Genomic DNA, 21,964 nt, shown 5'->3' on the forward strand with positions numbered 1-21,964 from the left:
CCTCCTCTCTTCCTTCTTCTTTCTTCCTCTCATCTTCCTCCTTCTTCCTCTTCCTCCTCATCTCCTCTCTTTCATTCCCTCTCCCCCTCTTCCTCTCCTCCCCCCTCTCTCCTTCTCCCCTCTCCCTTCTTCTTTCCTCCTCCTCTGTTCCTCTTCCTCCTCCCCTCTCTCTTCTTCTTTCCTCCTCCTCTCTTCCTTTCCCTCCTCCCCCTCTCCTTTTCCTCCCCTCTTCCTCCTCCTCTTCTTCATTTTCCTCCCCTCTCCTCCTCTTCCTTTCTTCCTCCTTCCCCCCTCCTCTTGTCCCTCTCCTCCTCCTCCTCTCCTCATTTTCCTCTTCCTCTCCTCTACTCTTCCTCCTCCTCCCCCCCTCCTCTCTTTCTTCTTCTTTCTTCCTCTTCCTCCTCGTCTCCTCTCTTCCTCTCCCCCTTTCCTCATCCTCTCCTCCTCTTCCTCCTCCCCTTTCCCTTCTTCTTTCCTCCTCCTCTCCTACTTTCCCTCCTCTCCCTCTCCTTCTCCTCCTCTCTTCCTCCTCCTCTTGTCCTTCTCTCCTCCTCTTCTTCATTTTCCTCCCCTCTCCTCCCTTTCCTCTTCCTTTCTTCCTCCTTCCCCCCTCCTCTTGTCCCTCTCCTCCTCCTCTCTTCCTTCTTCTTTACTCCTCTCATCCACCTCTTTTCTCATTTTCCTCTTTCTCTCCTCTACTTTTCCTCCTCCTCCTTCCTCTTCCTCCTCGTCTCCTCCTCTCTTCCTCTCCTTCTCCCTCTCTTCCACCCCCCCCCCCCCCATGAAATGTCCAGTTTCCCAAATAAAATTCTTCTTCTCCTTCTCCTTCTCTGATTAAAGGTGAATTCCACCTGTTTTATTTTGTCTGAGCCAATAGAATCAGAGTTATAGAACAGACAGGAAGTGACATCATCGTCCTGATGTCAGAGGGGAACTGGACAAAATCAACATGGACGTTCATCAAAGTGAGTTAGAACACACACACACACACACACACACACACACACACACACACACACACACACACACACACACACACACACACACACACACACAGGAAGCGCTTTATAAGCTCCTCTGGGAGTGATACAGGAAGTGTGTGTGAATCCTGTCGTGTGTGTGTGTGTGTGTGTGTGTGTGTGTGTGTGTGTTTTCTCTAGTGAGTTCATGAGGACGATCAGGTACAGAGCGACTTGGGAGGAGCCTCGTCTCCATGGCAACCTGCTACAGGTCGCTGAGGTCAAAGTTCAATCACATTGGGGCGACAGAGAGAGAGAGAGAGAGAGAGAGAAAGAGGAGGAGAGTAAAGAAGAGAGAGAGGAGAGAGAGGGAGAGTAAAAAAGAGAGGAGAGAGGAGGAAAGAGGAGGAAAGAGAGAGAGAGGAAAGAGAGGGAGAGTAAAAAAGAGAGGGAGAGAGGAGAGAGAGGGAGAGAGAGAGGAAAGAGAGGGAGAGTAAAAAAAGAAAGGGAGAGAGGAGAGAGAGGGAGAGAGAGAGGAAAGAGAGGGAGAGTAAAAAAGAAAGGGAGAGAGGAGGAAGGAGAAGGAAAGAGAGAGAGGAGAGAGAGGGAGAGTAAAAAAGAGGGAGAGAGGAAAGAGAGGGAGAGAGAGGGAAGAGAGGAAGAGAGAGGAGGAGGAAAGAGAGGAGAGAGAGGGAAGAGAGGGAGAGTAAAAAGAGGGAGAGAGGAAAGAGAGGGAGGGAGGAGGAAAGAGAGAGAGAGAGGAAAGAGAGGGAGAGTAAAAAAAGAGAGGGAGAGAGGAAAGAGGAGGAAAGCGGGGGGAGAGAAGAGAGAGAGAAGAAAGAGAAAGAGAGTAAAAAAAAGAGAGGAGAGCGGAGGAAAGAGAGGGAGAGAAGAGAGAGGAGGAAAGAGAGGGAGAGAAGGGGGGAGAGAAAAAGAGAGAGGAGAGAGGAGAGAGAGGAGGAAAGAGAGAGAGAGTAAAAAAAAGAGAGGAGAGCGGAGGAAAGAGGAGGAAAGAGAGGGAGAGAAGGGGGGAGAGAAAAAGAGAGAGGAGAGAGGAGAGAGAGGAGGAAAGAGAGAGAGAGTAAAAAAGAGAGGGAGAGATATGTACAATGTATGTCGGGCCAATAAAGCCACTTGGATTTAAATTGAATTGAGAAGTGGAAAGAGAGGGAGAGAGGGAGAGTAAAGAAAGAGAGAGAGAGGAGAAAATAAAAGAGGGAGAGTAAAAAGGAGAGGGAGAGGAAAGAGAGGGAGAGTAAAGAAAGAAAGAGGGAGGGGGGGAGGAGGGGGGGTCCCAGAGGTCAGTGGGTCGACAGACAGGAAATATCGATGCTCTTACTCAAAGTGATTCATCCCATTCCCATCATGTTGGGAAAAGTCTTGTTTCAACAAAACCAGCAGCAGCAGCGTGTGTGTGTGTGTGTGTGTGTGTGTGTGTGTGTGTGTGTGTGTGTGTGTGTGTGTGTGTGTGTGTGTGTGTGTTACCTGTACAGGTGGTCTGGTGGTGACCAGTGATCCAGTCTGGCTGTAGGTGAACACAGTGAAGTCTGGAGGCAGCAGCAGCCTGGACACAACAACAACAACAACAACAACAACAACATTATCTCTACTTCTCCTTCATTTAATCAGACGTTTCCTCTTCAACTGTTGGACCAGATCAAACCAGATGTGGAGCGGTGGAGCAGCCTGCATCTCAGACAAGAGGTTAAAGGTATAGTACGTAGGAATCCCCCCCCCCCATCTAGCGGTGCGGTTGCATATCTGAACCTATTCTTGATGTTGCATTCAGGTGAAATGGGGCAGACGTCAGACAGACAACAGACGCTGCATGTAACAGGATAAACAAGCCTCTATGTAAACACTGTAAAAACTCAAAATCTTTCCAAGAATATTTGTCTTATTTCTTGTCAAAATGTCTTAATTTTAGTCAAAACTAATCTCTTTCCACTTAAAATAAGACTCATCACCTGAAAATTAAAGGCAACAACATCACGGATCTGAACGGCCAATCAGCACGCAGCGTCTTATGTGCCGTCATTCAACCAGTTGTGTGTGTGTGTGTGTGTGTGTGAGAGACTTACTCGTTCCTCTCCAGATGAAGCACGTGGTCGTTTCCCTCCACGGTGACGACATAAGACACCTGAGGAGGCCGAGCCAGAGAGACAGAGAGAATAAAACACCAAACCTCAACAAACTCTCAGACAGAGAACAGTGACGTTATTTACTGGGAGAAGAAAAGAAGCTGCTCAACAATAACATGAGCAGCTGCAAACTGATATTAAACTGTCAACTAACTGATAATCGATCTGTTTTGTTCTGTTTATTACTATTATTACTATTATTATTAATTTATTTATGTATTCTTGTTCTATTGCTGTAACGCTCTGGCAATACTGTATAACAGTCGTACCAATAAAGCTTAGGCTATAGACCGAATCTCCTTGTTGTCAACTACTTCCGTTTAGAAAACCAGCACATAATTTGAATGAGAACAGAACGAGACTTTAGGTATTTATATTATGTTTTTAACATCACGTTTAGACAAATCTGAAATGATTGAAGAAACATTACTATTTCTGTGTGTGTTTTTTGTGTTGCTATGTGTTGTATTTATTCAGTTTGGGGGAATCACAGTGTCTAGAAAGCATCAGTGGCTCAGCTGATAGGGACAGCTAACAGTAGCTAAGCTAACAGTAGCTAAGCTAACGGTAGCTAAGCTAACGGCGGTAGCTAAGATAACGGCGGCAGCTAAGCTAACGGCGGTAGCTAAGATAACGGCGGTAGCTAAGATAACGGCGGCAGCTAAGCTAACGGCGGCAGCTAATCTAACGGCGGTAGCTAAGCTAACGGTAGCTAAGCTAACGGCGGTAGCTAAGCTAACAGCAGGACGTCAGCTGTTAAAACCCTCCCGTTGTGGGACACGACATGAAACTACTCCAGTTAGCTCAGTCATGTTGGAACTCAGATATCCGCTGGAGAAAATATTTTTTCATGGAGCGTTTATTGAGTCACTGAGTTATTAAAGTTAAACAGGTAGCTAACCGTTAGCCCGGCTAATCTCTGATAACCATGACTAATTACAAAAATGTTCACACGTAAATAGTAATGTTTGTCCAATCATTGGTTTTATAAACTTTACAAACATCAGATTAGTCTAAACGGTGATATAGTGACATTACAAATTAGATATATATAGTGAAACTCTCGTCCGTCACTATTGTTCTCATGCTGGTTTTCTACCACAATTTGTTCTATTGAAATTGAAATTGAAATTGAATTGAGAGTAGAGAGAGAGGCTGACGTCGTCTTCTCCTCCTAACTGATCAGAGGCTGTGAAACTACAAACAATCCAACAACTCTGAAAACTAAAGTCCAAGGTCACCTGAGCCTCCGTGTGTGTGTGTGTGTGTGTGTGTGTGTGTGTGTGTGTGGGCAGCAGCTACCAGCAGGTGTGTGATGACTGCAGAGATGAACACATGCCAGCGGAGTGTGTGTGTGTGTAGGTGAGTCAGGACAGGAAGTCAGCGGTGGACGGCATCCTCCAGCTGCCAACAGCTGGCCGTCCGTCCTCTAACACAGCAGGTGAGTTCACTTCCTGCTGCTGACGGCCAATCAGATCCAGAGCTGAGGCGGCGCTAACGGTTCCCCCCGCTTACAGTCTTTATGCTAAGCTACGCTAATGTTGCAACGGTTAAAAGAGACGGGACGACGGGTTGTCTGAAAACTACGACTCTCTGTTTGACTGCACTGAGTGAAAACACATCGGACCGAGCAGGAGAGAAACACACACACAAACACAAACACACACACACACACACACTCACACACGCACACACACACACACTCACACACACACTCTAACATTCACAGCTTCTCGGTGGCGTCACTCGCTGCAAACAATCTCACATTTCATCGGTGTGAGTGTGTGTGTGAGTGTTTGTTGGACGTGTTCCAGCAAGTAGGGTGGGAAAGAATGACACACACACACACACACACACACACACACACACACACACATACACACACACACACACACACACACACACACACACACACACACACACACACACACACACACACACACACACACACACACACACACACACTCAGCAGCTTCCAGATTGTATCAGCCTCCAACAACAACTCTCTGCTCTGCGTCTCTTGAGGTTGTTCAGCTACATGAACTGATCTGGTGCTGAACTCCAGTCCACCTTAACTCCAGTCCACCTTAACTCAAGTCCACCTTAACTCAATACTAATACAACAGTGTACAAATACTGCAGCATCACAGGTCAAAGTCCTGCGTTCAAAGTCCATCAACAGTCCGGTGTTACTGTCTGTCAGTAGATCGGTTCCAGACGCTTCTGCACATGTGCCAAAATCTGCACATGTGCAGATATTTTAGGACACTATACTACACACTATACTGCATTAGCGCGTATAGTGTGTATTGTACTGAACATGTATTAGGTATTAGGTATTTATAAGGTACAGGGAAGAAGAGGGGTATGACAAACATTAAAGGGATAGTAGCATTTTTTTTAAAGTGGGGTTGTATGATCTCCAAATAGCCCCTAAGTACTTTAATTGCAGTAGAAGACTCTCTGCACTCCTCCCGTTAGCAACGCCAGCCCATAATAACCCTGCCCAGAGATTTACATTTACATTTACATTTTTCCAGCCCTTCAAAGTGCAGGAAAAACACAGTTTTTATTTGGAGCTAACCAACTGCTGATCGGCGGGCGCTAACCCTGGGCGGAGGGATACGTGGGTTGGTTAGGTCCAAATAAAAACTGTGTTTAAAAACTCCCTTTTCCCACTTTTGCCATACTTGTCACTTATTGTATTTATTTTGACACAAGCAGTCATGGTGTTGTTGTTTGTTGGTGATTGTTTGTTTTGTTGAGAGTATTAAAAACAAACAAACAAAAAAAAACAGGATATACAGGAAGTAAGATAACCTAGGACTCTAGGTGGAGAAGGGATAGGAATTAATAAACTAATGCTTCTTCCTACTCCTTTTCAAACATACTAGGTTTTTATCGACTAGTGTTTCAAGTGTAATATGTTATTCACATGTTTGAAATAAAGTATTCATTCATTCATTCATTCATTCATTCATTCATTCATTCATTCATCCATGTGATTCGCTCCGACCTCCAGGTGTGGTGTCTCTAACCCTCCTCTCCTCCATGTGTTTCATCTGTTTTTACCAAAGAGAAATGAATCCATGGAGCGGTGGATGAGGTTATTTATCATCTACCATGTTACCATGGTGATATCTGTGTAGTCTTATCTGTCATCAACAACAAGAGGTTACGGGTTATTATGGGTTAGCGCATTACGTTTGTGTGGCGGTGTCGCCATGGAGACGAGAGCTGGGACACCGGGTCGGAGGCTCTGATCTTACAAGAGACGCTCCATTCTCCCTGGAACTAGTTGGTTTCAATGGTTCTCAACATGAGGTCCAGGGACCCCCAGGGGTCCTTGAGAGGGTTCAAGGGGGTCCCCAACTTCTTCTTGAAATTTTACCACTTTTTCTAGAATTTCTAAATTATTATTTTTTTTTTTTTTTGCAGAATTTTTTTTTTTTTTTTTTTACCAATTTTACTATTATTATTTTTACTTTTTTAAAAAAAAAAGTTTTTCTAGATTTTTCTTTAAACATTTTTTGAGAAATTTTACCAGTTTCTTCTATAATTTTTTTAAAACTTTTGAAAAATTTAAAATTTTACCTCTTTTTTTGAGAAAATATTTTACTTAAAAAAAAAAAAATCGTACTAGTTTTTTCTAGAATGTTTTTTTTTTTTTTTTTGAGAATTTGTATACATTTTTTGAAAAAAAAAAAAAAATTCAGAATTTTCTCTACAATATTTCCACAAACTCACGCCATTGGCTCTAATCTGAACATATACATTGGCTGGGAGCTAAATCTGGTGCAATCATCTTTTCATTTTTTCTTTAAATGATTAATGTAAGTGCACATTGTCCCGTATTAAACGAATAAACGAACTAAACTAAACTACAAAAGTAACGTTCTTCAGTCTCAGAACAAATATTTGTGTGGCGGTGTCGCCATGGAGACGAGAGCTGGGACACCGGGTCGGAGGCTCTGATCTTACCAGGTTGGTTTTCAGCCAAGAGACGCTCCATTCTCCCTGGAACTAGTTACTAGTCACTGATTTAACCAGAACTAGGGCTGTATTCGAAACCGCCTACTATACTGCTAGTACGTACTGATTTGGCCAAAATGTAGTATGCAGTATGCGAACAAAAGCAAAATCTGCAGTATGCGAAAAGTTCCCGGATGTCGTACTGATTCGGAAAATATCTCCAGTTTGCATCTGACCAGTCTACATCGCGTACTGTATCCCACAATGCAATGCTCCCCTGACGTCCTAACCGTAACCAGAGCGTAACCAAAGACGGTAGTGTAGCCGTGTACCGTAACTATAGTTTAATAAAATAAAACTCAATGCAGACTGATCGGTTCATTGTAAAATATTTATTTATTTTTTGTAAATGTGGTGATTTCTGTACGTAACGTCAGGCTCCAGAGCCCCGAGGCAGCGCTGCTCTTCTGTCCAACACACACAAGAAGCTTCACTTTACATTCAGACTAACTAATGCTACTGATACAATTGAGATTTCATCAATGTGACCAACATTTATCTCCTTAAAATAATTTAACCAGCCGGTGGTAAACCTTTAAAAACCTGCGGGTAAGTTAATTAGCGACCGTTTTCTCCTGCGGAATGACGTCGTAGTGTTGGCCGGCCGAGCAGCTCTGCAGACCGGCTGCTGCCTCTGTGATGTCCCGGTCGCTGCGGAGCTTCACTTCTCCGAAAAACATCGGAGCAAACTTCTAAACAGCCTCATTTGGATAAACTGGCCGTATATTTGGGGTCTTAACAGTTACTTTCTCGCATGAAAAAATATTAAAACTTAATAAAGTTACATAATTACAGCACTAGAGCGGGAAATAAAACAGCTTTTAGCCTGTTTTACAGCTACAGCTACCGGTTGCCGTGAAATGCATTCTGGGAAACTCGTATACTGCATACTGCGGTGTGAACGGCGTCGGTCTGCTGAAGTAGTAGACTGAATCCCACATTCAGTATGCAGTATACAGTACATATAATGCAGTATGTAGTAGGCAGTACGGTAGTATGCGGTTTCGAAAACAGCCTAGGACTCTGGAGCTGGAGACAAGGGACACAAAACTACTTCCTGTAGTTAAAGTATCACAGTAAAACTACCTCGGCGTGGCCTCTGCTGCTGACACGCCGACAGGAAGTGGCTCCGACCAATCAGCTGAGTCGGAGTTTCCTGAGGTCGGAGGTCACCAGAGTGAAGGGAAAAGGGAAAAGAAACCAGGAAGTGAAACAAACAGGAAGTAAAGAAGCTTTGTCACCTGATTGGGCGGTCGTCCGTCCGCGTCCCGCCTCAGCCGGCCGCCGCCCAGGACGCGAGGGACGGTCAGCTGGTAGGAGGAGAGGTGCTCCGTCTGGGACGCTGCAGGGGAGAGAGACACGACACACACCGAGTCAGATACAACACACACACGGACACACACGGACAGACATCAGACAGACTGAGCCATAGACATATAAAGAGTAGACGCCGCATCGAACGCTGGGCCGATAGACACAGACGGCAAGCAAGGAAACGTCACTTCTGGTTAGGGCCGTGGGGGAAAACAAACCGTTTTCCCCATACACACTCATGCAAAAAGGCGGCATTTTAAACCTTTGTCAAACGCTTGTTCGCCGTCCTGTCTTAGTTTTAATCACATGTATATGCTGACAAAGAGCTATATATTAGAAAACTCATCACGATCTGGGTCGATTGCTGTCCGTACATCTTAAAATATAAAGTTTTCACAGCCATAGCCTACACCGAGTCAGCAGGGTCGGCAACCTTCACTTCCGGTCAGAGCGTTACACGTTTGGAGAAGATGAGCGAAGTTCCGAGATAAAAGTTCAGGTTGTGGTTTTTGAATTTATTTGCGGTGCAAAATAATACACAATAACTCAGGCAGTGTCTACGAGTGTCTAGAGCCGGCCGGCGGCGACTAAGAGAGCGTCAGAGCCGTGGGGGAAGACAAATATGACTGACTGTGAAATACCTAATATTTTTAAATGTACGGACAACAATCGACCCAGATCGTGATGAGTTTCTAAAAATATAGCTCTCTGTCAGCATATACATGTGATTAAAACTAAGACAGGACGGCGAAAAAGCCTTTGACAAAGGTTTAAAATGCCGCGTTTTTGCATGAGTGTGTATGGGGGACACGGTTTGTTTTCCCCCACGGCCCTAACCGGAAGTGACGTTTCCTTGCTTGCCGACTGTGTCTATTGGCGCTGACGAGCGGTGGGGCCGCCATCTTGGACCGGTCTACCGCTCCACTCAGTGTATCTGTTTGGTGCAATTGATAGTTTCACTAGTGTCAGTGCATTTAATCAATAACTTACTGAACATTATCCCGCCTATTACACGGCGTACGAGTGAAATAATTCATTTAAAACATAATTTTGATCAAAATACTACTTTTATCGATTTATAAATGTTATAATTTAGCACATCTCTGCCTGTCTGGTCTCCTCTCCGCTGTGTTGCTGAGCCTCCTCCCATTTGTTTTCAACAAAGTTAATAATCAATAACTGGATCGATGGATTATCACATATATGTTATAATGTGTGTTGGTATTTGTGTAGTCTTATCTGTCATAAACAAGATATTATAGGTTTATGGGGCGCGTTTGTGTCGCGGACTACAGCTCTGATCAGCAGGTTTGGTTTTCAGCCTCCACTCTCCCTGTAACAGGTTACAAGTCATTTCCAAATAAAAACTGTGTTTTTCCTGCACTTTGAAGAACTGGAAAAAATTATATTATAGTGAACAATGGAACTGTGTATTTTTTTTCAGGTAAAACCTCTTTTAGGCCGTGAAAATAGGCCGTTTCTTTGGGTCTGTTCACAACACTGTATGTTGTAAATCTCTGGGCAGGGCTATTATGGGCTGGCGTTGCTAACGGGAGGAGTGCAGAGAGTCTTCTACTGCAATTAAAGTACTTAGGGGCTATTTGGAGATCATACAACCCCACTTTAAAAAAATGATACTATCCCTTTAAATTCGATCCATTTGGATGGAAACCCAGCAGCTACTGACATCATCATCGTCAAAATAAAAGTCTGGCGTTGTTTTGATTGACGGCGTCCGCCAGTTTTCAGAGAGGAGTGGCGCCTCCTGCTCCGGTGCAGAGAGAAGATCTTTGGCTGTGATGTGACCTCGGTGACCTCGGTGACCTTGGTGACCTCTGACCTCTGACCTCTGACCTCTGGCTGTTACATAACGGCTTTGTCTTCATGTCACTGCTGCTTGTTTTACTCCATTCATGCCATGAATGAGCCATTTATGATGTGTATCTGTGTGTATGTGTGTGTGTGTGTGTGTGTGTGTGTGTGTGTGTGTCTGCAGACTACTGTGTTGTACACCACTGCTCCATAAGAGTATAATAAAAACTACTTCTTAATAGTACTTATACTCAGTAGTTCAACATTTAGTCAAATTGGCCCATTGCCATAATAATCCCTATAGTCATAGCAGTAGGTTTGTTACCTTTAATTGTCGGTGCAAGCTGTTTTTAGAACGGCGGAGCAGAGCCGTGAGCTGCTCAGAGCTACGCTACGGAGGCTCATTATGGGATTTCTTGGTTTCAAACTCATCAAATACACAATCCAACAACTCCACAACGCTCTGGTGGACAAGTTGTGAGCTGCACATTCACCACGCTATGAGATAATAACACAACGTTACCACACAGAGTTGTTTTAGAGGGAAATTCATGCAAAACCTCTGATGCGCGTTGCCTTCAGGGACAGTTTTTCATCAACAGTCTCTGTATTTCCCTCTAAAACAACTCTGTGTGGTAACGTTGTGTTATCATCTCATAGCGTGGTGAATGTGCAGGTCACAACTTGTCCACCAGAGCGTTGTGGAGTTGTTGTCAGTCATGCACTGGAGGCTCAATGTTTCACATATCAAAACGCCGGATGGTGTTTTTGTGGAGGACGGTCTGAAGATGCAGAGTAGAGGAGAAATTATAGAAGTTTTACAGTTGTTTTTAAGAAAACAGAGTGATGGACTTCATAACTTGCACTCGATTTAATCGTACAAAAGTTTCTGCAGTTATTGGGGCGACATTTTGGTGAAAGTCGCAAAACTGTAGCACGGAATTTAAACACTTATTATGGCAGAACAAGAAGAAGAATACTGGGGAAAACAATTCTCAATCTGATTTCATCCGTTCAGTTTCTCTCGTTCAGACGCTCAGACGTATAAAGTCGATCTGAGGAAACTGTTGGAGAGTCGAGGAACCGACTGAAGCAGCAGAGACAAAAACAAACAGACAAATTCAAGATCAAGCGAGAAAAGTGAAGGAAACCAGAGAAACCACCGAGACTCTTCAGATTCAGACGAAGGCGACGAGAAGCTCTGAAGACGAAACCTCGACAGGAAGTCACCGAGCTCAGAGCGGCTTCACCGTCTCGACCTCAAGAACCACAACTCGTCTTCTCACCGGGCCAATCAGAGGCCCGATAAACCACACCTACCTGACTAACAGCCAATCAGAGGCCCGATAAACCACACCTACCTGACTAACAGCCAATCAGAGGCCAGATAAACCACACCTGACTAACAGCCAATCAGAGGCCAGATAGATATGCAGCACAGTTCGATCTCAAGTGGACCGGAGCAGTAAAATAACAGCATAATAACCTATCATTTTATTTATTTAGCACAAACAATATCATATAAAAAAGCAACATGAACAATCATCATGACTGGGATGTGCAAAGGGGAGGTACAGTATATGAAACCCAGAAGGGCTGATATGAAAACCTCACCCACATATTCAAAGATCAAATTAAATAACAAGAACTCTAAACTTTTCCTTTTGTTTTAGTGCAAAGAAGTACATTATTAAGATGTTTACATTACATGAACTGTCCCTTTACAAAACATTACCACCAACTTTAAACTTCTTGAGTAAAATATGTGCAATTTCAATAATATGATGCCTCTTCCCTCTCCTAGACTATACAGTGTATATATATAATATATATTAGTTATACTAAAATATTAAAATGATGGAAGGAGCTACCGTTGCACATCAGCTGAGCCTCTTCATGTCCATTTTTAAAACTGGTTTTAAAGGGATAGTAGCATTTTTTTAAAGTGGGGTTGTATGATCTACAAATAGCCCCTAAGTACTTTAATTGCAGTAGAAGACTCTCTGTCTACACTCCTTCCGTTAGCAACGCCAGCCCATAATAGCCCTGCCCAGAGATTTACAACATAAAAACTGTGTTTTTCCTGCACTTTGAAGGGCTGGAAAAAATTATATTATAGCGAACAATGGAACTGTGTATTTTTTTTCCAGGTAAAACCTCTTTTAGGCCGTGAAAATAGGCCGTTTCTTTGGGTCTGTTCACAACACTGTATGTTGTAAATCTCTCGGCAGGGCTATTATGGGCTGGCGTTGCTAACTTATTAACTTTTATAATATAACTTTTTATAACTGCAATTAAAGTACTTAGGGGCTATTTGTACATCATACAACCCCACTTTAAAAAAAATGCTACTATCCCTTTAAGACCAGTTTTACTCCGTGGCTTTCAACTCTGCTCTTGTTTTAGTGTTTTACGGTTTGTTTTTATATATTGTTTTATTGCTTTTAAAAACAACGAAACAACTGTTCTACTGTCTGTTTTATTATTTTATTGCCTTTAATTGTTTTATGTCTCTATGTACAGCACTTTGTTTTCAACCACGGTTGTTTTAAAGTGCTTTATAAATAAAGTTCAGTTGAGTTGAGTTGAGTTAAATGCGAGTGCGGATGGATGTGTGCGTTTCGGTTTGGTCGGGCTGTGGTTTCCACGGCAACGATGCTCCGATCGGCTGTGACTTGTCGGGCAACAGCAGCTGCAGCGCGACCACGACGACCCAGATTTTTTTTTTTACTAACGCTTTTGGAGCCGTTTCCTCCGTTCTTGTGTCTGTATTTAGAAAGAAAAGTGTCATTTAACTCTTCTGATATCTTTGTTTTGGATTATTTGCAGCGGTTGTGAATGTATTGTGTTAAAAGTATTTATTTAGTTACAGGGTTTATACAGAAATTCTTAAGTTGTATTTTATACCTTTTATAATACCGTCACAATACTTTGGGGAACCTTTGGAATTTCAGTGTTGGAGGTAACTAATTATAAAGTAATGGATTACATTTCATTTTCTTACTTAACTTTGAGTAAGTGTAGTAATGCTTACAATTCTAATCAATTTCCTATTATTAGAGTTACTGGATACTTAGTTACTTTTTTTTCCTCAATAAAAACACTGGATGACAAAAGAAAAACAGAAAAGGGTTAAAAAGGTTTAAAAACAGATGACACACGTTTTGGTCTTGTCCTCGATAACTGGACAGCTATTTTTAAACATCTTGCAAAAGCAGTAAATATGAAGAAGTTGACGCCTCGTGCAGAATTAGTCATTTTAGGAGTTTTATCAGACCCTCAAACGATTAGGAAGAAGTCTAAGGATAGTATCGCCTTTGCAGCCTTATTTTCCGTTTTAAAAACAGAAATTTTTGCTTTTAATTTTTTCCCCCATTATTATTTATTGAATGGAAACATACACAATTTATAAAACTGACAATACACTGACCAAAAACAGACAAACAGAACAAACCTGGTGACATAATAAAGCAGGACCAAAACAAAAACAAAGGGATGTAAAACATACTAAATCTTTTAAAACCTTTTAAAACCCCGCGGACACCCGGACTTATTTGAATTTATGTTCAAACAAAAAAGAAGTTTTGTTTTTGAGTATTTATTTGATATTTTTGTTAAAATTAAAAGGACATTTTATTTTTTTAGTACGTATTTTTTGTTGTTCTCTTTAAAGGGATAGTAGCATTTTTTTAAAGTGGGGTTGTATGATCTCCAAATAGCCCCTAAGTACTTTAATTGCAGTAGAAGACTCTCTGCACTCCTCCCGTTAGCAACGCCAGCCCATAATAGCCCTGCCCAGAGATTTACAACATACAGTGTTGTGAACAGACCCAAAGAAACGGCCTATTTTCACGGCCTAAAAGAGGTTTTACCTGAAAAAAAAAAATACACAGTTCCATTGTTCACTATAATATAATTTTTTCCAGGAAAAACACAGTTTTTATTTGGACCTAACCAACTGCTGATCGGCGGGCGCTAACCCTGGGCGGAAGGATACGTGAGTTGGTTAGGTCCAAATAAAAACTGTGTTTTTCCTGCACTTTGAAGGGCTGGAAAAAATTATATTATAGCGAACAATGGAACTGTTTTTTTTTTTTCCACGTAAAACCTCTTTTAGGCCACGAAAATAGGCCGTTTCTTTGGGTCTGTTCACAACACTGTATGTTGTAAATCTCTGGGCAGGGCTATTATGGGCTGGCGTTGCTAACGGGAGGAGTGCAGAGAGTCTTCTACTGCAATTAAAGTACTTAGGGGCTATTTGTAGATCATATAACCTCACTTTTAAAAAAAATGCTACTATCCCTTTAACCACAACACAAAACCTCCTGATATATTTATAAATCCTGGGACATTTGTTCAAATTAAAAGTACATTTTATAGTTGAGTCTTTTCCTACTGTAGCCACACCACAGTTAGTTGTTAAGTTAGTTTGTCGTGGTTTGACCGACTAATAAACCGACCTTTGACTCTGTGAAAAGTTTCTTTGCGGACCGTTACGATTAGTATTTGATGACTCCTGCTAAAGGTAACACATTAACACATTAACAGTCAGGCAGCACGACAACACGGTGTGTCGTCGTCAGTGAACACAACAGAGATCCACAGACAGGAAGTGCTGACTGACACCGTTGGATCGGTGCCGTGGAAAAACACCAGAGTGAGCGCTCCTGTAACACAGAACGTCTCAGCAGTTTGTTCATGTTCGGTACAGAGGAGAAAAAAACAGAGTGAGTCATCATTCAGGGAAAGAGTGTGTGTGTGTGTGTGTGTGTGTGTGTGTGTGTGTTTGGCTGAGTAGAAAGTTGCTGCTGGTTCCTGTAAATGTAGCGACTCACTAAGAATTCAGATCCTCTGGAAGTTTCACTGTCTGTGAGCTCACACACACACACACACACACACACACACACACACACACACACACACACACACATGCACACACACACACACACACACACAAACACACACAGTGTCACACTCGGAGTGTTAAACAGGCTTTACGTTGCAGGCCGACGACAGTAAGCTGCTTAAAACTCAACCTGCCTAAGACACACACACACACACACACACACAGACGCACACACACACACACACACACACACACACAGACGCGCACACACACACACACACACACACAGACGCGCACACACACACACACACACACAGCAACAAATCAATATCTGATCCCGGGTCAGTTCTGGTTCCCACTGTGATCGATCAGCGTTCACGGCGACGCTGGCTGGCTGTCCGCCGCGTGTTGCCGTGACGACGCAGCAGCGAGTCAGAGGTCACCGAGGTCCCCGTTGGAATTTGACCCAGAAACCGTTTCCGTTCCTCAGTTAAAGGTCCAGTCTGTATAAACTTTAAACCTCTTAGCGACGCAGGTGACGAACGACAGCTGAACCTGAACCTGCTCCTCGCTACAGGACTACAAACAGGACTACAGGACTACAAACAGGACTACAGGACTACAAACAGGACTACAGGACTACAAACAGGACTACAGGACTACAAACAGGACTACAAACAGAACTACAGGACTACAAACAGGACTACAGGACTACAAACAGGACTACAGGACTACAAACAGGACTACGGGACTACAAACAGAACTACGGGACTACAAACAGGACTACGGGACTACAAACAGGACTACAGGACTACAAACAGGACTACGGGACTACAAACAGGACTACAAACAGGACTACAAACAGGACTACGGGACTACAAACAGAACTACGGGACTACAAACAGGACTACAGGACTACAAACAGGACTACAAACAGAACTACAGGACTACAAACAGGACTACAGGACTACAAACAGGACTACGGGACTACAAACAGGACTACGGGACTACAAACAGAACTACGGGACTACAAACAGAACTACGGGACTACAAACAGGACTACGGGACTACAAACAGGACTACAAACAGGACTACAGGACTACAAACAGGACTACAGGACTACAAACAGGACTATCCACCACTTTCCGGAGAATGACGCTGGGTGTCTCCATGACACTCGATTCCACCGTTAGCTGTTAGCTGTTAGCCGTTAGCAGTACTCATTAAACGACCCATAGATATACCCGTATACGTATATATGTAAACGACCCATGAAAAAAATATTTTGTCCAGTGGCTATCTTAGTTCCAACATGACTGAGCTAACTGGAGTAGTTTCATGTCGTGTCCGACAACGGGAGGGTTTTAACAGCTGACGTCCTGGTGTTAGCTTAGCTACTGCTGTTAGCTGTCAGCAGCAGCTAAGCTAACAACTAAGATAACCATGACTAATTACAATAACGTGCACACAGAAATAGTAATGTTTGTTCAATAATTTTCGTTTTATAGACTTAACAAACATCGGATTAGTCAAAACGATTTTGGCAGCCCGAAGCCCCCACATTTGGTGCCTACACCGGTGGCTAACGCTACCAGTTAGCCGCTAGCTAGAAAGCTACTACGGAGTGAAACGGAAGTTGAAAACTGACTTCCGTTGTGGTGTGACGCAATGGATCATGGGAAAATAAAGTGGTGGATAGGACTACAAACAGGACTATAGGACTACAAACAGGACTATAGGACTACAAACAGGACTATAGGACTACAAACAGAACTACAGGACTACAAACAGGACTATAGGACTACAAACAGAACTACAGGACTACAAACAGGACTACTGGTGCGTTCCAGGCAACCCGTAACTCGTATTTTTCCGACCTGTTCCTATGGTTACCCGTTAGAACGTACAGTCAAACTCGTAACTTCCCACCTGTGAACTCGTACTAGATCGATCTACTCCCAGTTCCCAGTTCGTAACTCGTAACTTGCCTGGAACGCTACAAACTCGTAACTGGTGACTTGAAGTCGTGACTTACGGGTTAAAAAGCCTGCCTGGAACGCACCATACAAACAGAACTACAGGACTACAAACAGGACTACAGGACTACAAACAGAACTATAGGACTACAAACAGGACTACAGGACTACAAACAGGACTACAGAACTACAGGACTACAAACAGGACTACAGGACTACAAACAGGACTACAGGACTACAAACAGAACTACAGGACTACAAACAGGACTACAGAACTACAGGACTACAAACAGAACTACAGGACTACAAACAGAACTACAGGACTACAAACAGGACTACAGGACTACAAACAGGACTACAAACAGAACTACAGGACTACAAACACAACTATAGGACTACAAACAGGACTACGGGACTACAAACAGGACTACAGGACGAATCTCCTTGTTGTTTACAACTACTTCCTGGTAGAAAACCAGCATGAGAACAATAGTGACGGACGAGAGTTTTTCTATATTTATCTAATTTTTCATGTCACTATATCGCCGTTTAGACTAATCTGATGTTTGTAAAGTTTATAAAACCAATGATTGGACAAACATTACTATTCATGTGTGCACATTTTTGTAATTAGTCATGGTTATCATAGATTAGCCGGGCTAACGGTTAGCTACCTGTTTAACTTTAATAACTCAGTGACTCAATAAACGCTCCATGAAAAACAATTTTCTCCAGCGGATATCTGAGTTCCAACATGACTGAGCTAACTGGAGTAGTTTCATGTCGTGTCCCACAACGGGAGGGTTTTAACAGCTGACGTCCTGCTGGTAGCTTAGCTACCGCTGTTAGCTTAGCTACCGTTAGCTTAGCTACCGTTAGCTGTCCCTGTCAGCTGAGCCACTGATGCTTTCTAGACACCGTGATTCCCCCAAACTGAATAAATACAACACATAGCAACACAAAACACACACACAGAAATAGTAATGTTTCTTCAATCATTTCAGATTTGTCTAAACGGTGATAGGGCGTGAAAAATATGATATATAGCTAAACTCTCGTTCGTTACTACTGTTCTCATTCAAATTACAGCTGGTTTTCTACCAGGAAGTAGAATGTAAACAACAAGGAGATTCGGTCTATAGGACTACAAACACAACTACAGGACTACAACTCCCATGATGACTGTCACACCCTCACTGCTCAGAGACAAGCAGTAATATGTAGTACAGTATGAAGTACTGAGAAGTATAAAGCAGTAATATGTAGTACAGCATGAAGTACTGAGAAGTATAAAGCAGAAATATGTAGTACAACATGTAGTAGAGTATAAATTGGAAGCCAAGCCCAGTTTACTAACTACACTTTTGGCCAATAAGATGAAATATTTTTTATTTAAAGCAGAAGTCAGGTGAATGTTTGTGTTAATATAAGTCTTAAATAGTTGTATCTTCCGACAGCAATCACTTCTATAGAGTGTTTGGTCTGAAACACGGGTCTGTCAGTCACTCTGCTCTGCTCTGAGCCCAGGAGAAAACTTTCCTTGTATCCTACAACCTTTATCCAATGAGGGGAGAGAACGGCATAAAGGGGCAGTCCTCTCTGTGTGTGCAGCCAAGGGATGCGCGTGAATGTGGTGACGTAGGGACGAGGGCGGGGACTGCTAACTCCATCGGATGACAGGAAGTCAGACAAAACCCCCGGATCGCTTACTTCTGCTTTAAAAAGACCGATATTAGATACATCTGGTTTTACCATTAGTGGTTTCCTGAACTCTCTTAGGGTGTTTCCACACCTGCAGTGTTAGTGCGCACTAAATCTAGATCGCACTAAATGTGGTCCTGTTTGGGTCGGTGTGAAAGCACATCGCACTCTAATGCACCAGAACTAGTGCAGCCTGAGGAGGTGGTCTGGTCTCGTCTCGGTTCATGTCCACTGAGTCGCTCAGACACCGGACAGGTCGGTGGTCCGTCCCTTGTGTCCGCGGAGCAGCTGGTTACCGTGGTTACCGAGCAGCAGATCGAGGTCCGCCCGTGTTTAATGTTTAACCGGGAACTAACGGGACCGAGCTGGATGAACGCAACCGGAAACCAGCCGGAAGTACCAAACAGAGTTATACATGCAAACAATATAGAAATAAATGACCAGAGCTACTAACAACCGGCCCTACTTGAAAGTTTTATCAGTCAGCGCTTCCAGATTTCAGCCGGTAGTCATGGAGACGTGACGCTCTCCAAGTTTGGTCCCGAGTGACAAAAAGCAGGTGTGAAAGCAACCGCACTAACTGAAAAATGAAACAATGACTGAAGCTACAGGACGATGGGCAACATGTCCACTAATACAACTGACTGGAGCTACAGGACGATGAGCAACATGTCCACTAATACAACTGACTGAAGCTACAGGACGATGGGCAACATGTCAACTAATACAACTGACTGGAGCTACAGGACGATGGGCAACATGTCAACTAATACAACTGACTGAAGCTACAGGACGATGGGCAACATGTCAACTAATACAACTGACTGAAGCTACAGGACGATGGGCAACATGTCAACTAATACAACTGACTGAAGCTACAGGACGATGGGCAACATGTCCACTAATACAACTGACTGAAGCTACAGGACGATGGGCAACATGTCAACTAATACAACTGACTGAGTCGTACTGTGTTTCTGCTGCACGTCAATGTTCTGTTGACTAGTATATTTAGTTTCATATCCACCACATGTAGTACAGAGTAGTATTTGTACTGGTACAGAGTAGTCTAGCCTACTGAAAGCAGCAGTATTACTGTCTGCTGTAGTACTGTACAGTGCAGATTAGTACAGTGATGCCATCTTCTATAATGTATAATACAGAGTACTACAGTGTAGCACTGAGCAGTGTAAAGCAGTAGTAGTACAGAGTAGTACAGTGTAAGGCGAGGCAAGGCAATTTTATCTGTATAGCCCAGGGATGTCAAACTCAATTTAGTTCAGGGGCCACAAACAGCACAATTTAATCTCAAGTGGGCCGGACCAGTAAAATAATAGCATAATAACCTTTAAATATATTTTAAAAATTGAGATTTCCCTCTGTTTTAGTACATTAATAAAAGGTTTACAGTTACTGAACTATCCTTTTGCAAAACATATTATGAACCACCTGAAATTTATTGATAAAAATATGTGCAATTTCAAATTTTCACACTTGACAAATTCATCCTGAGGGCCAGATTGGACCCTCTGCAGGGCCGGTTCTGGCCCACGGGCCGCATGTTTGACACCCCTGGTATAGCCCGTTTTTACCACCAGTTTGTCTCAAAGGGCTTTACATCCCATCATAACAACATCCTCTGTCCTTAGACCCTCACATCCACTGAGGAAAAACTCCATGGAAAACCCTTTTAACAGGGAAAACCAGGAGAAAGCTCAGGGTGAGCAACAGAGGAGGGATCATCACCCAGGACAGAGATGTTGTTACAGACAAGAAAACAGTTTGTAGTTTATGACACATATGGAAATGTTAACAGGAGTTGATGAAGGCAGTAGTACAGTGTAGTACAGTGTCTAAGGTAACAGTGTAGTACCAGTACACAGTAATAGTGCAGTACTCTAGGGCAGTACAGTGTAGTAGTAGAGCAACACACACACACACACACACACACACACACACAGAGACCCTCACCTGTGCAGATCACCTGTCCGCTCAGTAACAGCAACAGACCGCAGACCTCCAGCAGCTCCACTCCTCTTCCTCTTCCTCCTATTCTTCCTCCTCTCCCTCCTCCTCCTCCTCCTCCTCCTCCCATCTCTTCTCCTCCTTCTCCTCCTTCTTCTCCTCCTCCTAAGGATAACAGATGTCACCGGTCTGCAGCTGTGTGTCGCTCAGCCCCCCTCCTGTAGTTGTAGTTGTAGTTGTAGTAGTTAGTTTCCTCCTGGTGCCCCCCCCCGCAGAGCCTCATTCCAGCCCCCGGGCAGCGAGCTTCCTCCTCGGACACATCCCCGTCCCTCCTCCCGCTGCTCCTCCTCCTCCTCCTGCTGCTGCTGCTGCTCCAGCCCCGACGTGTTGTAGCCTATTACCACTATCTAACTGACCTGACTGTGCTCGGACTCGAACCGGGGGCCTTCGCCGGTAAGTGTGTGTATGTGTATGTGTCTGTGTGTGTAAAGGTAAAGTGTGTGTGTGTGTGTGTGTGTGTGTGTGTGTCCTCTCCCCGGGCGGCGGCGGTCGGCGGCGGACAACACAACAACTCTGCGGCTTCACACACACAACTCCTCCACCATCTAAAACCATCTGAGGCGGCGTGACGTCACCGCGCCGGAAACGCCCCCCGCTTCCGGTGCGAGACTTCAGAATAAGAGCCCCACCCAAAACCCAAAACCCACTTCACACACACACACACACACACACACACACACACACACACACAAAGCCTATTCCCAGTCACATCAATGTTTTTTGGTTGAATGAATGGCAATTTTATTAGTATAGCCCGTTTTTACCAACTTTTTATTTTATTTTATTAAACATATGAAGAGTTCATTTGCAAAAGCAGATAAATGCCATTTTGAAAAAAATAGAAAATGAGCTGATGCTTTTGAATTATTCTTTACGTAGTGTTGTTTTCAATAAAGCTTTATTTTTTTGAGTTACATCTGTCTTTGTACATCTCATCTCCTTGGTCAAAGCCACTCAACTTTGGTTTGACTGATATCACCTGGTGTAAATAATAATTAAACATTTTCAAATATTAAAAAAAAACAGAGTTATCTGCTTTTGCAAATGAACTCTTCATATACAAACATACAAACAATAAATATACAATGAACAGATAAACAAAATATATATATATACATTGAAAGGGGTATTCATATTATATTATATATTATAGGTATT

General features: G+C 43.2%; 1 protein-coding gene across 1 annotated transcript in view; it reads right to left on the reverse strand.

Annotated features, from left to right (window-relative positions):
* Nucleotides 1-21,340, reverse strand: part of adam9a (ADAM metallopeptidase domain 9a) — a 64,880-nt gene extending 43,540 nt beyond the window's left edge. The window contains exons 1-4 of the mRNA XM_085787992.1: nt 20,753-21,340; nt 8,374-8,474; nt 3,041-3,099; nt 2,445-2,523 (exon numbers count right to left, since the gene is read on the reverse strand). Coding sequence (XP_085644118.1) covers nt 2,445-2,523; nt 3,041-3,099; nt 8,374-8,474; nt 20,753-20,876 — 363 coding nt within the window. The 5' untranslated portion in view covers nt 20,877-21,340. The remainder of the gene's footprint in view (nt 1-2,444; nt 2,524-3,040; nt 3,100-8,373; nt 8,475-20,752) is intronic.
* Nucleotides 21,341-21,964: the final 624 nt, after the last annotated feature.

This window comes from Trachurus japonicus, chromosome 9, assembly GCF_045865225.1.
Source record: "Trachurus japonicus isolate A0001 chromosome 9, Traja_1.0".
NCBI classification, from domain to species: domain Eukaryota; kingdom Metazoa; phylum Chordata; class Actinopteri; order Carangiformes; family Carangidae; genus Trachurus; species Trachurus japonicus.